A 13775-nucleotide genomic window follows, 5' to 3' on the forward strand; every position below is an offset into this window, starting at 1 on the left:
GTCTTAGCCGGGTGGCAGCGGACTGCACGAAGGGTTTGCACCGTAGCGACTCGTTGGTATTTATTGCAGGGGTAAAAAAGGAGGGTGAGGGCTTAGCAGGCTGTGTTTTTATGTAGCTGGTCTTGCATTTGATGTAGCCCCTGTTCCCAGCGCATAGCTTTAGGACTTTTTTTTTATGTTCTCAAGTAGGGATTAAATGAGTCCTAGCAATAAAGCTAGATGCCTTCAGCCCAGACTTCTCCCCGTAGGAGTCTAGCTCTACTTTTTTAATCTGACAGTGTTTGACTTACTGGGGCTGTTAATTTCACTTACCCAACTATTACATTGCTCTGGGGGAGAACCCAACATCTTTTCTAAATATGGTCCTCCCAGTGAGCTAATGTTACCGCTGCAGCACCATGACAGAGGAGCACAAGAGCTTTCAATTATAAAGCTGCAAAACAGTAGCTGTTCTTCAGCCAATGCTGCAATAAAAGTACAGCTCTGGGTAAGTGGAAAAACTTGAGCTCTCTGCAGGCGTGTTGGATGCATTGACCATGTGCATTCTTAACCCATCAGTCTGAAATACCATGAAATGTACCTAATTAACTTACACCATGGTTGGGCAAGACCAGGAGTCTTTGGAGTCCCTACTCAGCCGAAGTATAACAATAAGGGACTTCAGTGCAATGTTACAGTTCTTTAATAGAAGTGCTGTTTGACCATGCTGGTCATTAAATGCTTCTCAGAGCCATGGAAAGTGTACTGGCTGCACTGGTGTCCCTGTGTTCAGCTGTGCTGTGTAGCCTCTTTTATAGACAGATGTGTAACAGCAACTGTTAGATGTGGCAGATCAGAACTAGTGTGTGCCATAAATTCTTAGAGACGTGTTGTAAAAGATGGGGAAACATAGGGGTGCTTAGGCATGCATCTACATTATCCGATATCAAACATAAACCTCCAAGCTGGAGTGATGCCAGATAGAGAGGAGCTTTGAGGTGATAAGAGTCTGGCTGTATGACTATGGCCCCTCACCAGCACTGGCATCCAAGTGCTTTAATGAAGAGCAACTGAAACAAAGAACAAAATAAAAAAATCCTGATGGCAGTGCATAATTGCACAATAAGCCTGTCTATCAAACAGTTTCCATGTATGCTGTTTTTATATACTGTACTTTACAAGGCAGTTTAATTGCTCCCTGTGCTGTGTCATCTTTGGAATGAGAGCTACTTCAGGAGAGTGGAAAACCAAATACAAAGGACTACTGATGTACTTTTTGCTTGAAGTAAGTGCACTGACTTTGCTGTTACTCCCTTCCTAACTGGGGGAGAATATCAGCTGTGAGCATGAATGCCTACAGTTATGTAGAAGGATGTGCCTTAAAGTTTTAGCTTCTTAAAGTTTTAACTTAAGAGCTCTTAAATGGAAAGCTGTGAACTTCCACGATGTTTAACTCGTGAAGCCTGTCTTCTCTCCCTTCTAAGTGTCATTCTTAAGTGCATGTGAAGGTGGGGAGTATGGTTTACTCATTTGCAACCATGTTGACTGGTATGATAAGCCCCTAAGTTTAATCTGTTCTAGTGACTGGACATTGCCAGTAAAGTTATTGCTAGTATAAAGGTGCCATACTTTAGTTTCCAGTGTACACGTTCTTTATTATTCAGTTTTTAATGACTATTACCAAGTTACACCAGTGTTTCTCATGCTGACCTGTGATCCAGAATCAATTCCTGTCAGGAACCTTCCCTGGATTGAAGGGGGGGTGGTTGTCAGTGTTGGGGTTCTGGGGTCTGATCCTCTGGGTTTTCAATTGCTGTTTATGATGTTTACGGTTTCAGACTTTTCCTCATGGTAAGTACTAGAACTACAATTTCTCCAAGCTGAAATGGTTTCAAAGGTGAACAGCAGTGTTTTATCCTACTCAGTGAGTTTAAATGAGCATCAACAACACTTAAAGCAGCTTCTTGGTCTTTCCCCTGGAAATTTCCCTCTTACTACTGCAGTACTGCTGATAAGCTAGGGAGCCAGTGCTGTCACTGAATGCGTAGGCAGGGGAGTATGGCTTGCTACTGTTTGCAAAAAAAGATGAAAAATTAGGGGTATTGAAGAGAAATAAGTATCTAGATCTCCTGTGTCAACAAGGGATCAAACTTTTGGATAAAGTGAGCTAGCTCAAGGTGATTACTTAAATACTGAGGTAGCTTACAAGTGCAGTAGTATCTACTGGCCTGCTGGGGTACTTCAGCCACTCAAAAGGTGTGCAAGCTTGTTTCCTGTTACAGTAAACCTACGAGCAGTGACATGAATCCCTTAGACTTGGAAGCATGAGTGGCCTGTAGGAAACATCTGGCTTTTGTACCTATGCTATGGCCCTCTGACAGTTAATAACAGCTGTCCTAAGTAAAGCCCCATGGTAAGTCTAATATCATGGATGTCCTAGAAGTAACTTGGAAGCCCAGGGCTGTTTTGTGACTCCTTTTCTCACTTGACATGCTCTAGAAAAGCTTCTGCTATGTTTTGCAGTTGCTAGGCCATTTCTACTGTTGTAGTTCTAAAGAGCACTGTGGAAGCGATCAATTGGCTATACCTGGAAAATGTCTGTCTGAAGGATGTGGCCTTCTGGAAAGAGATAATCAGGCTTTGCTTTCTATTCATTTGCGTGCCTCTGCTGGCATGAAATCTGGAGTTGTGTGACAAGCCAGGTCTTGCTGTTTCCCCTCCTTGACCCCAAAGTGATAGATGGGGAGCTTGACTGGGCTGGCTCTTGCACCTCCGACTGTGTGGTGCGTTTGAGGAGTACTCTTTCATAGCAGATTAAATAGATTGTGCCATTAAGCTCTGTTTCCCCCCAACTGAACAATAAATTGTGACCTTTGTCTTTCTAGTTCAGAAAGATAGATCTCTGTAGTGCCCCTGCGTTTTGAGTATAATGGTTGGCCATTATGAACTTGCTCTATTTATGGCAGAGGACTGTTGGTGGTAGTAATGACAAATACTAGGATAGGAGAATGGTGCTTGCAGAAGGAGCAGAACAGGACTGCAGCAGTCAAAAGCTCTGCTAGGAACTGGCTTGGATTTTTTGGAAGATTTGGGATCTGTACCTTGCAGTGACTGCAGAGGACTAAGAAATGGGAGGGAAGGGCAGTCACTATAACTTTCTTCCTAGTTTCATGCGTGGAAATGTGCCGTATCCCTCCTTGAAAGGCATGCTGGTTGGAGATGGAGGGACCTTCCAGTTCAGTGCTGTTGTAAAGGGAAGGTAGTAGATACTAAAACTGTGAAGATACCCACAGATTCCAGTGCATAAACCGGACTGCCACAGAGCAATGGGAATTCTCTGCTACTAGTTAGAACCCCAAATAAGAACTGTAATAAAAGTGCTGAAAAGGCTCCTGCAGCTTTGCCATTTGCTATGGAGGAGCAAGCAGCATTGCATGTTGGGTCAAGGCACCTGTGTTCTGTTGTGCATTATCACTGCAGCCCTGCAGAGAGGTTTCCACAAAGCAGATGTCTTTACACATGCTCTGTTAAAATCAGGGAGATTGTGTTCTTCTTGGTGGGAAGAAATTGGAAAAAGACTTAAGATAAAAATATAAAGCAGAGGGCTTCATATGAAGGAGATTTACAGCAGATGAGTAAAACTTAGGTTTTCAATGACTCATTTTTGTTTCTTGGTTTGAGTTTAATTATCACTCTGCATTGCCAAAGTCTACACTGCTAAGTAAATTCTGAAGCACTTTAACGTTTTAGACTACCTTACTGTTGGTGAGATTAATTTTAATGAAGGGTAAGTACCCAAATGCAAGTCTTTAGAAATAAAGCATCCCCTAACAGGGCAGATCTGTTACTCTATCGCAAAGAGCTTTTGGTTACAGATCCACTTTTAGTTCAGTGAGAGATGTTCTTGCTTAAATGGAAGCTCTAATTGTACATAGAGCTATACTAATTAATTCTCCTTCTCCTTGTTTCTACTTACATGTTGAATGTCAGACAGCTGAATTCTTTGGTATGTACCAAAGAAACCGATCTTTCTTTTTATACATTATTCAACTGTGTTGAGAAAAGGTATTAATTCTTGTATGGCAGATTATTAAAACATTGTTACATTAGTATTGAAATAGTGGGTCCTGTTCTAAATGGGAAAAACACTGTAGGATCCGACTTGCTCTGTGTAGTCTTAGAGTTGGTGTTTTAACTGCCTGAGCTTCTGTGTTGGCTATGAGAATATCTCACTCATGTTAATGAGGATCTGCTGCTAATGAAAGATTTCTGGCCACCAAAAGAACTGTTACAGAGAAGGAAGCTACTTGTGTATTTCCGCTGGTGGTGGCAGCAAGCTCTTTAGTTGGTGGAACACCTACAGTGATAACCTCTTGGACTAGTTTTCAAGTTTCTAGCACTAGTCATGTACTAAGGTAATCTTCACTGCCATCAATGCAGAGCAGATGCTGTCTTGGCATCTTTCATTTCCAGATGGCCTGAAGCAATTGCTAAGATGACTGTAAACTTCATTTCAGTGGTATAGTAGCTCTGAAATATTAATACTGCTGTTTAAACATCTTAGATGTTCTTATCCTGCCATCTCAAACTAATTGTGACATTACTATGTCAAAAAAAACCCCCAAACAAACAAAACCCCATTTGTCTCCTGCTTGGCTGCTGAATCCCCAGCTCTTCTGGGGCTGGCACATCTGACAGTGCAGTGAAGTGTTGCATAATAAACTTTATGCTCACATTAAAAACTAAACATGGAAGCAATGCAGGTGAAACTGAAGCTAATCCCCGAAGGCTGTTGTGCTGACTGTCACACTGCCCTGTGTGACAGCATGATGGTTTCCTCTCAGAGCCCTCCAGCAGCTGCCATGAGGTCCCTTGTGCTGACACAACATCCAGGGACTTGGTGGCACAGCAGACCTTGCGTCAAGCTTGGTGTGCAGAAGTGGTAGTTCACTGCTTGGTCATCAAATGAAGTTCTGGCAGAGAAGCAGATGTTATAACTTGCAACTTGAACCATGAAACCTACTTTTTGTTGTGTTACAACTTTAACTACTGTCCTTGCATTGGTAGGACTTCAGGCTTCCTATGCTTGTTTATGAGAAACTCTTCCATTTGTGAAGTTTTTGCCCCAATACTGAAGGCTGCTATTGCTGTGAGTGCATCGCTTCTGCACTGGAACTTTCCTGGGTAAGGTTTGAGGTCAGTGTGAGATGCTTGCTTACAGAATGTGATGAACGTGGTATGTAACTGTCTCCCTCTTCTGACTGGCTCACTTGAGCAGTTAGTATTTGTGCTCAGCAGCTAACATACGAGTCCCATGAAGCTTTCTCTGTGTGGTGTCTTTACTGCCAGTGGCAGTCTGCAGTAACAGCCTTAGTGGAAGGCTGTCCTGCCAGATGTTTCTAGTGTTGGATTCTCTGGGCCAGTTGTATTCATGTTCTCAGACCAGTGGCCTAGAAGCCCCCATAACCCTCCATAGGCACTGCCAGACTCTTCCCTGGCAGTCTTCTGGCTGTAGCCTGCTTGGGAGGACAAGCCTGCATGTTGGGTTTGTGCACTTTTGCCTCCCACTGGCTTGTGTCTGAGCCAGCTGCTTTGAGGGCCCACTGACAGGTGTTCTCATTTGGAGTGGCGTGTAGCTATGCAGTGGGGAAATGAGTGGTAGGTGTGAAATGAGAGCAAGCTTAGATGCTTCCCCTCAAGGCCTGTTCCTAGAGATGGGAAAATAACACTTGTTTCTATAGGAACAGAGGCTGTATCATTAAAGGTTGGCTCAGGGCTTTGTTGAGTGAAGTCTGGCAGCAAAGCCTAGACAAGCTGCCCACCTTGCTGCTGGCAGACTCTTCCATGCAGGTGGAGGAAGCCATACAGAAACTGGTGTGTGTAGGCAGATAACTTCCTCTGCCATGGACACCCAGACTCCTCTCCTGGGCTGGAGCTGGAGTTCCTGAGGAGACTACTGCCTCTGGATGAAGAATGTGAATGGATGTGAGCAGTGCAATAATATATGGGTGAGTGTCACAGAGTACCATGCTGCTCAGTACCTGAGTACACACTCAGACCATGTGTCATGGTTCTGTAAACTGGTTGTCTTGCCCCAAACACTGACTTGGAGTGGCTAAGGGGGAAGAAGCAAACTGTATGCATGCACCATTCTTTCTGTACAAGGCATAAACTGAATTTATTGAGACTGGCTGTAAAATGATAGCCCTTGTCGGTCTAGTAGTGGATCAAATTTAATTTTAGAAGAGCATTGGCCTAATATTTTTCCTATTCTGAGTCCTATGGCAAAGTGAAAGGATGTAACTTCACCTTTTTCAGAGTGGAAGAAGACCGGTGTTCTGCCACTGAGATATTTGCTTAAAGCTGGGGTTGAATTGCTGATAAAGGTGAGGGCTTTCTCGTGGGTGAGCTTTTGATGGAAAGAATGTTAGGAAGTACAAGGGAAGGTGCAATAGGAATAAGGAAGATGGGGAAGTAGGACAGATGAAGTAACTTGCTTGCTGGGGTTTTTTCTTGGCCACTGGTCCAGTTGATGATAGTTGGAACTGCATCCAGAGGGAAGTGCTGATCCTCAACTAGAGAGGAGAGCTTCCAAACACTAAGTGGGCAGATTCTGTTTCAGAGTTTCTCTTGGCTGCCAGTCCTCTGTATTAGCTAGGTTATAGACTGGAAGGGATGTGGAAAATTTTATCCATTCCTGCTATCTTCCCTGTTCTGTGTTTGAGATCAATCACTGAATTTGCATGGGGAAGCAATACTCTGCTTTCTGTTGACAAGAATCCACTTACAAGCTTAGCTGCTGTACTTAGGCTTGTTTTGATGCATGGAATAGTGCTTGTTCTGAACTCTTGTGGAGTTCCAGAATTCTGCGTTAAGAACTTGTTCTTTGGTTATACAGAGAACCTGAAATATGAGATAATTTGATCCGTCAGTACTCTAGGATACCCTGCTCTTGCAGGGGGGTTGGACTAGATGATCTCTTGAGGTCCCTTCCAACCCTTGGGATTCTGTGATTCTGTGTGATTCAGTTACAATTCTAATGCTTTAAGGTTTGATAGTCCAGCAAATTAAAACAATGCAGCCTTAATGTAAAGGTAACTATCTTGTGTTCTGCGGTCGTATTGAAACTGAGTGGACTCGTGGCTGCTCCCTGGGCTGCAGAAGCAGCAGTGTGGTTACCTCTGATATAGAGGGAGAGTGAACCAGAAATCCAATAGATAAGGAAGCATCCTTAGGTGCTAAACCTGGTAAAGGTAATGGTATCCTTTCATGTACAACAAGGACACATGCCTAGGAAAGGTGTCCAGATGTACACTATCTCTAGATCTTGCTTCTGTGTGTACCAGATACACACTAGGCAGAAGCAGATAGGATGATAATCCCTTGTTGCAGTATCAGTAGCATGATAGTTCAGTAGCATGAAGATTAAAGAACCTACTGTAGCTGGTACATCAAACCACTTCTCTTCCCATTTCTTTGAAGCAGATTTACATGCAATCTACACTTAGGCTTACACAAATACTTGGTGGAATGAGGTGCAAGTTAAGAACTAAAAAGCCAGAAGCTCTTGGTTGTAATTTCCAAGTGGAGGATATTAAATGAGTTAAGAGTCTGTGGATACTGGCCAGATGAAGGGGTTTGAGTCTGAGCCAAGTAGCTACTTCTGATTTGGGTCGAGTTACCATGCATAAGGGTGGTAACTCTTGGTTTGCATTTGGCTTATTCCTCTGCTTTTAAAAATGAGCAGGCAGGTGTTGCAGAAGTAGATAAGCTGTGTACAAAAGTAGCTTTTAAAAATGTGCATGTATCTGGAACACTAGAGGGTAATCTGCTCCAAACTTGTAAGTGAAAGGTGAGTTTTAATGTGTACATTTCTCTGTCTTAGTGGAGACAAAGTACTTCGAAGGCTGAAGTCCATGAGACTGATAGCATATAAAATTAACTGGGCTGTTCATGCAATGAACACGGCTTTTTTTTCGCTACGCAGTTATAGAGATTGACTGCTATTGTTTCCATTTCTGTGTCTTAATCTAAAAATTTGTGAATCTGGAAAAACTTGTTGCACCCTTTAAAATTAAAACCAATACCAGTATCTACCTCCAAGGCTTTGGAGTTCTGTCAGGTGAGGGATCTGATGTAAGCCATCAGTGCAGTACTGCAGCCATATCTTCCTCCTGTTACGGTAAACTGTAACCAATTGGATTCTTGGTGCTGCTGCTGGTGATATTTGCCCTCAGATGCGATCCGTCCGAAATAGTCCTGAAAAATATGCAAGATGCAAAAACCTACCATGCTGGAGCTTAACTTACCCCATGGCAATTGCTTTCAGAAGCAGGATATCTTAAGTACACTGCTCATGTGTACAAGTCTACAGGTTTACTTCTTGACTGTAAGATAATGATGCTGTACCTAAAGACCTCAGGTTATTCTAGAGATGCTGTCCTTCCCTTTCTAGGTAAAACTGAAGTGCTGGCAAAATGGCAACTGCTTATTTGAATAGATAATACCTAATGGTGGAAGAAAAATACATCAGTGGTGGCTGTGCTTCCTAATGAATGGCTCATGCTTTCCATAAGAGGGTAAGCATTGAAGGCATTTGCTATGAATTTTTATCAGGGTTGCTGCCAGTATGCCTCCTATGTCATCAGTGTCTATGAGCCATCTTTACAACTGTACTATTACCCAGGTACAGCCAGCATTTTTAGGAGCAGGAATCATACTTTTAGGTGCAGGATTGAAAGTCAGAGCTTTAACTTGTTAGGTGCTCTGTAGAGCCAGTGATACTCTGCTCTGAGTGATACTCCAGTGATACTCTGCTCTGAGGATGTTCTCTCAGTGGCAGTCTTTCACTCATTTTGCTCTTCGTAGTTTAAGCTTGAACTGTAGAAGGAGCAGTAGCTGCAGTTTCTACAGACATTAACAAGATGGACATAAACATACTTTGGTGATAGTGTATTAATGATGGTTAAACCCATTGTCTGGAATTATGTCAGCCTAAATGAATTTTTTTTGGATGCTCATCTTCAGGAGCTTCCAGGGAGGTGAACATTCTCTTCACAGTGAACCCTGAAAGTGCTTTATGCTCTAACTTGGTGGTGGTTTTCCTTCTTAAGTGAAGGACTCTTAAATCGAGGCAGGGCAGTTAGATCCAAAGTGCTCTGGTGTTACTGCCTGGATCTGTTAAAGACTTAAGTTTTCCAAGGTTGCCAGGTTCTGTCCTCTCCTCACTTCCCCTGAAATAACAAGTGTGTTGGCAGAAAAAAATTGTATTCTGCTGGACTTGGTGTCACCTAAGCTATTGCCCTTAAAACTTGCAGGGTTGTTCAACTCTAACTGCAGGAACTCCCCTCAACTTCAACACCATGAAAATCAGGATTACATTTAAGGTGGCTGATGGAGCTTTAAAGAACTAGTCAACTTTTGCCATGTTGTCACTAGTAGAGGTGCCTTTTGAGGATAAACAGGATGGGGAGTAGGAATCAATCTGTGTGAAACTAGGGCTGCTGATGCTTTTCTTGTCTTTGTCCTCTGTTGTCAATGAGACTATCTGAATTTCAGGATTTTTATTGTGAATGCTAGATACCTAAGGGAGTTCCAGACCAGCTGGATTTGGAACAGAAAGAAGTTGTGCCTTTCTTTACCACAAAAGAAATGCTTCTTTACCTGAAGCACTTTGGCAGCAGTATTGGAACTGAAATTAGCTGTTGCTCATCAACATACTGGAGTGTATGGTTTGCAGATTTCTATTCTGGAGTTAAAAGCACCCATAGGACAAAGTACCTTAACTCATCTGCTCTATTTGTAAAATCTGTTGATGTACAAACAGCTGTAATGTAGTTATGTTAGCTCTTATCTTAAGAGGATGAAGCTATCCTGATTCATGTCTGTGTGGTTCTTATGTGAAAGTAACTTAAAATGCCCCCAAAAACCACCATCAGTCCCAGCTTCCAAATAAAGTTTTGCCTATAGTATGAACTTCAGAGACACTCCGTAAAAGTAATGCTTTCTAGAACACCAGTGTTTTTTGGTGCTGAAGTTGGAACTGAGTGGGAGGAAAAAACCTACCGCAGTTGTGTAAATTTGACTGCTCTTAAAACCTGCCTTTTAGCATCTCTGAATTGACCTAGTTGTATGACAACACATCTTAAGCCCACGGATTTGAGACTCTGATCTAGCTTGAATAGCTGGTGAGTGTCAGAAGTAAATGAAGTTTTTAAGTTTCCTTTTGGAACCCTAAGAATTTACTTAAGACTCCAAGATTTGCTTCTAGTTCTGCTGGCATGAGGACAAACTAAACCAAGCTTCCACACCTGCTTCACCTAGCCCAGGGACTTCCTCCCCTGCCCTGCACAGGAGTGCCAGAATAGATGGGAAGAGTTCAGTAGGAAGATCCCATGCAATTTGCAAAGAGAAAGATTTGATTTTAATTGAAACTTTAAAAACCACCAGAAACTTTAGCTGTCAGCAGGTTTTCTCCGTAGCAAAGAATATTGAGTTCCAAAGGCATATCTCTTTTTCCCTACATTAGAAAAAGGAAGATCTCTTATCACAGTAACTGCTCTTACTGCTAAACTTGATACCTTCTCAGGTGTCCCATACAACTCTTAGCTCATTACTGCTTTTCTTAAGAAAATGCCCACATCGGACCTAAGTGGGGAGTCTCCACTATAATTACTTCCAACTTAACTTGCTCACTGGTAGTGTCACTTTGAGAATAGCTATAGATGAAAAGCTTCTGAGTAGCTTTTTTGCTTATGTCCAGACTTCTGTCAAACTATGCTCCATACCCACAGAGATGTGTACCCTGTGTCCTCTGTTCAGGAAGGGCAGGGAGAGTGGGAGAAGAGTTGTGAACTTGGTAGTTCTTGCTGAACCCTGCCTGAAGCCTTCCTCCTGGCAAAGGCGAGTCCAACTTCAGGAATTCATGTTTTTCTTTGGAAATCACTGGGACAGGTAAATCAAGTTAAACTGTACGTGTATTTTCCACCTGACCTGCTTTCCTTCAGTTTGTTCAGCTTTGATAAACTCCTCTCATGTGTAGAGATGTAGCCAACCTTTCAGTGCAGTGATTAAGTGCAGCATGTCAGAGCAAAAAGCTAAAGATGATTTTCACTTCTCTTTCCTTGTCTTCACCTTGCATAAAACCATGGAGAATACAAGCACTTCTACTCAGGAAGTGCCAGAAGGCTGATGATAGACATGATGAGGTCACCTCAGATTAAGAGGACAAAGTAGGGTGTTATCTTTGGCTTGACTCTGGTTAGTATTTATTAGAAAGTGAACCTAGGGATTACTACAAGCAACTTAAGCCGAGTGTGTAAACTCTTCACTTCATAGCTGACTAGTGTTCATACATATCCATGCATTTCCTAAGGCAACCAATTAGGATCAAGTGAGAAAAGATAATCTTGTTAAATCTCATGCCAGTGTTCAGATAGGTAGAACCATACTTATCTAAAATTGCTTTAGTGGGACATGCTAGTGGCTTTTGTTTCCCCAGCAGATGCTGATGTAAAAATACAAGACTCTCTTGGCATTTGTTTTGTTGTGAGCTGATTAACACCAGTGCTTGGTGTTGTTTACATAAACCAACTGAATGAAGTCACTACTGGATTCAGCAAGATACAAATGCTGTCTTAAGTTAGTAAATGCTGACATCAATGAAGCTTGCTTTATTAATGACCTGTACTAAACTGCAGTAGGATTTGCTAACTCTGAATAGAGCAAACCTCTTAAAATAGGCAGGGGACAGGATCTGAGGAAGAATTTGTTTCCCAAAGAGTAGGGAGTACTTTCTTCTTTCTCATTCCCCAGCTCTGTCCTTGTTTTTGCTGTGGTTGCAGTATCAGCTCTTTAACTGAAGCTCTTGTCAAGCTGCTTTCTGGCTTTTTATTAATGTTGAGCATGTGGCTTGCGGCTCTAGATCCCTGAAATGAAGGGGAAAGCACCAGGAAATTTCCCTTTACCTTAGGAAGATGTGCATCTGTGTTAGGTTATTTCCGGGGGAGAAAGCTGCTGCTACCTATGTCATCTTGTTATCAACTGATGATGGTTAAAATATACATCTGGCTTTTGGGAATATTCTAGATGTGTTATGGGGCAACATCTATGTTAAATCTAGGGCTGTATGCAGAGGCTGCTCAGCTTGAACAGTTTCAGTTGGACCTACTGCTTTCAGACAGTGAGCTTGACTTTGTAGGAAGTTTCCCTTTAAGTGTGATTTCGCCTTTGGGAAAAGTCTTTGTAGAAACTGAGTGAGATTATAAAGTCATCCCATTTTAAAACTCAAATGGCTGTGATTCAAAAATACTCCACCTACTAAAGAAGCAGTTGTGGAGGGCTGAATAAATAACTGGCAACTGTCTGCCTTAGTTGAAGCTTGGAATCCACTCTGGTAATTGCACTATGAGCTCTTAGGGTAGAAAAGAAAAACAAAAGGCAGATGTTTCTTTATCAGTCTGAAAGGTCAACAGTTCTCCTGGAAAGATGGGAGAGCTCAGAACCTCCAATTAGCTGTCAGTCAACATGACAAGATTAAACAGAACTGTAATCATTTACATTCACTTAATTCCCCATTCCTTCCTTTGGTTGCTTTATTTGCTGGTTTATTTGTTTATGCTAGGGAAAGCTTCCTTTCTAGATTTCGAACAATCCCTGTATTTGTTAGGTCTTGCTTATGCTACAGTCACCTCTAATGACAAGCAAGATGTCACTAAGTCATCCACAGGACCAAATGGCATGGGCAGTTCTTAGCTAAAGTGTGAGAATGGTGCCTGGAATCTGCAAATTAAAAGGGTTTCTGCTTTTCTTTTTGCTGGTGTGGCTGGCTGACCTTGCCCAGCTGCCAGAGCCTCCTCGCTTCTTCCCCTGGTCCAGCATGGGTCTTTCCCATGGGCTGAAATCTTTCAGAAGAATCTGCTGCACTGTGGGCTCCAGTAGAGTCAGCAATGATGTGTCTGTGCTTCTGGAATTACCACCAAGATGGAGTTCGCACATCAGTCAAACTGGTTGTGCCCTGAAGTCAGCTGTTTCAGTTCCTTTCAAGGCAGTGTGGATGTCTTGCAGAGGTTGTGTATGATTTTGCTGCGAAAGGTACCAGTGCACGTAAACTCAAATGATGTAGTCTAACATACTCTGTGGTGTTGGTGAGGCACTGGAATAGGTTGCCCAAGGAGGTTGTGAATGCTCCATCCCTGGCAGTGTTCAAGACCAGGTTGGATGAAGCCTTGGGTGATATGGTTTAGTGTGAGGTGTCCCTGCCCATGGCAGGTGGGTTGGAACTTGATAATCTAAAGGTCCTTTCCAACCCTAACCATTCTATGATTCTATGTAGCATCAGACTGGCTGAGTACTTTCAGGTTTTGTTCCCACATGAATGTAGATTTCAGTATTGATTGTGCTGTTCTGTTTTTTTTCCCATATGAGTGCTCTGCTTCCAGAGTACTGTGGTTCTGTACTGATTGTGAATAGCTGCTTTGCAGGCATTTGTGTGACTTCCATAGTAAGGGAAGGCCTGATCACCTTACTTGAGAAGTGCTTTGGGATTCTACAAACTACTGAAGTTTTAGATCACAGGGTACTGATGCAAGTTCTCTGGCAGTGAGTTGGGTGGGTGATGTGTGCTAAATCCCACAGGAACTTGAGCACCTACATGCTATTAATTTCTGCAGGTTATGGCTCCTTAAGGAGCCTCTAAAAATCTGGCATGGCATTGCAATGCTGTTGCAGCCAAACCTAGGGACTGGCTTTTAATTTTCCCTCTTTGGAAGAGGAAGAGAGCACATAGTTAATAATGG

General features: G+C 42.6%; 1 protein-coding gene across 6 annotated transcripts in view; it reads left to right on the forward strand.

Annotated features, from left to right (window-relative positions):
- The window catches only part of SMOC1 (SPARC related modular calcium binding 1), a 136830-nt gene that overhangs the window by 435 nt on the left and 122620 nt on the right, over nucleotides 1-13775 (forward strand). Inside the window, exon 1 of one of the 6 annotated variants that reach the window (XM_061380307.1) lies at nucleotides 65-1264. The exons of the other annotated variants lie outside the window; for them this stretch is intronic. Within the exon in view, the coding sequence (XP_061236291.1) occupies nucleotides 1199-1264 (66 nt within the window). The 5' untranslated portion in view covers nucleotides 65-1198. Of the gene's footprint in view, nucleotides 1-64; nucleotides 1265-13775 lie in introns of those variants that run through there. 6 annotated transcript variants of the gene reach the window in all.

This window comes from Neopsephotus bourkii, unplaced genomic scaffold, assembly GCF_033783945.1.
Source record: "Neopsephotus bourkii isolate Nb327-2 ecotype Australia unplaced genomic scaffold, CSIRO-AGI_Nbou_v1 NB_1792, whole genome shotgun sequence".
NCBI classification, from domain to species: domain Eukaryota; kingdom Metazoa; phylum Chordata; class Aves; order Psittaciformes; family Psittacidae; genus Neopsephotus; species Neopsephotus bourkii.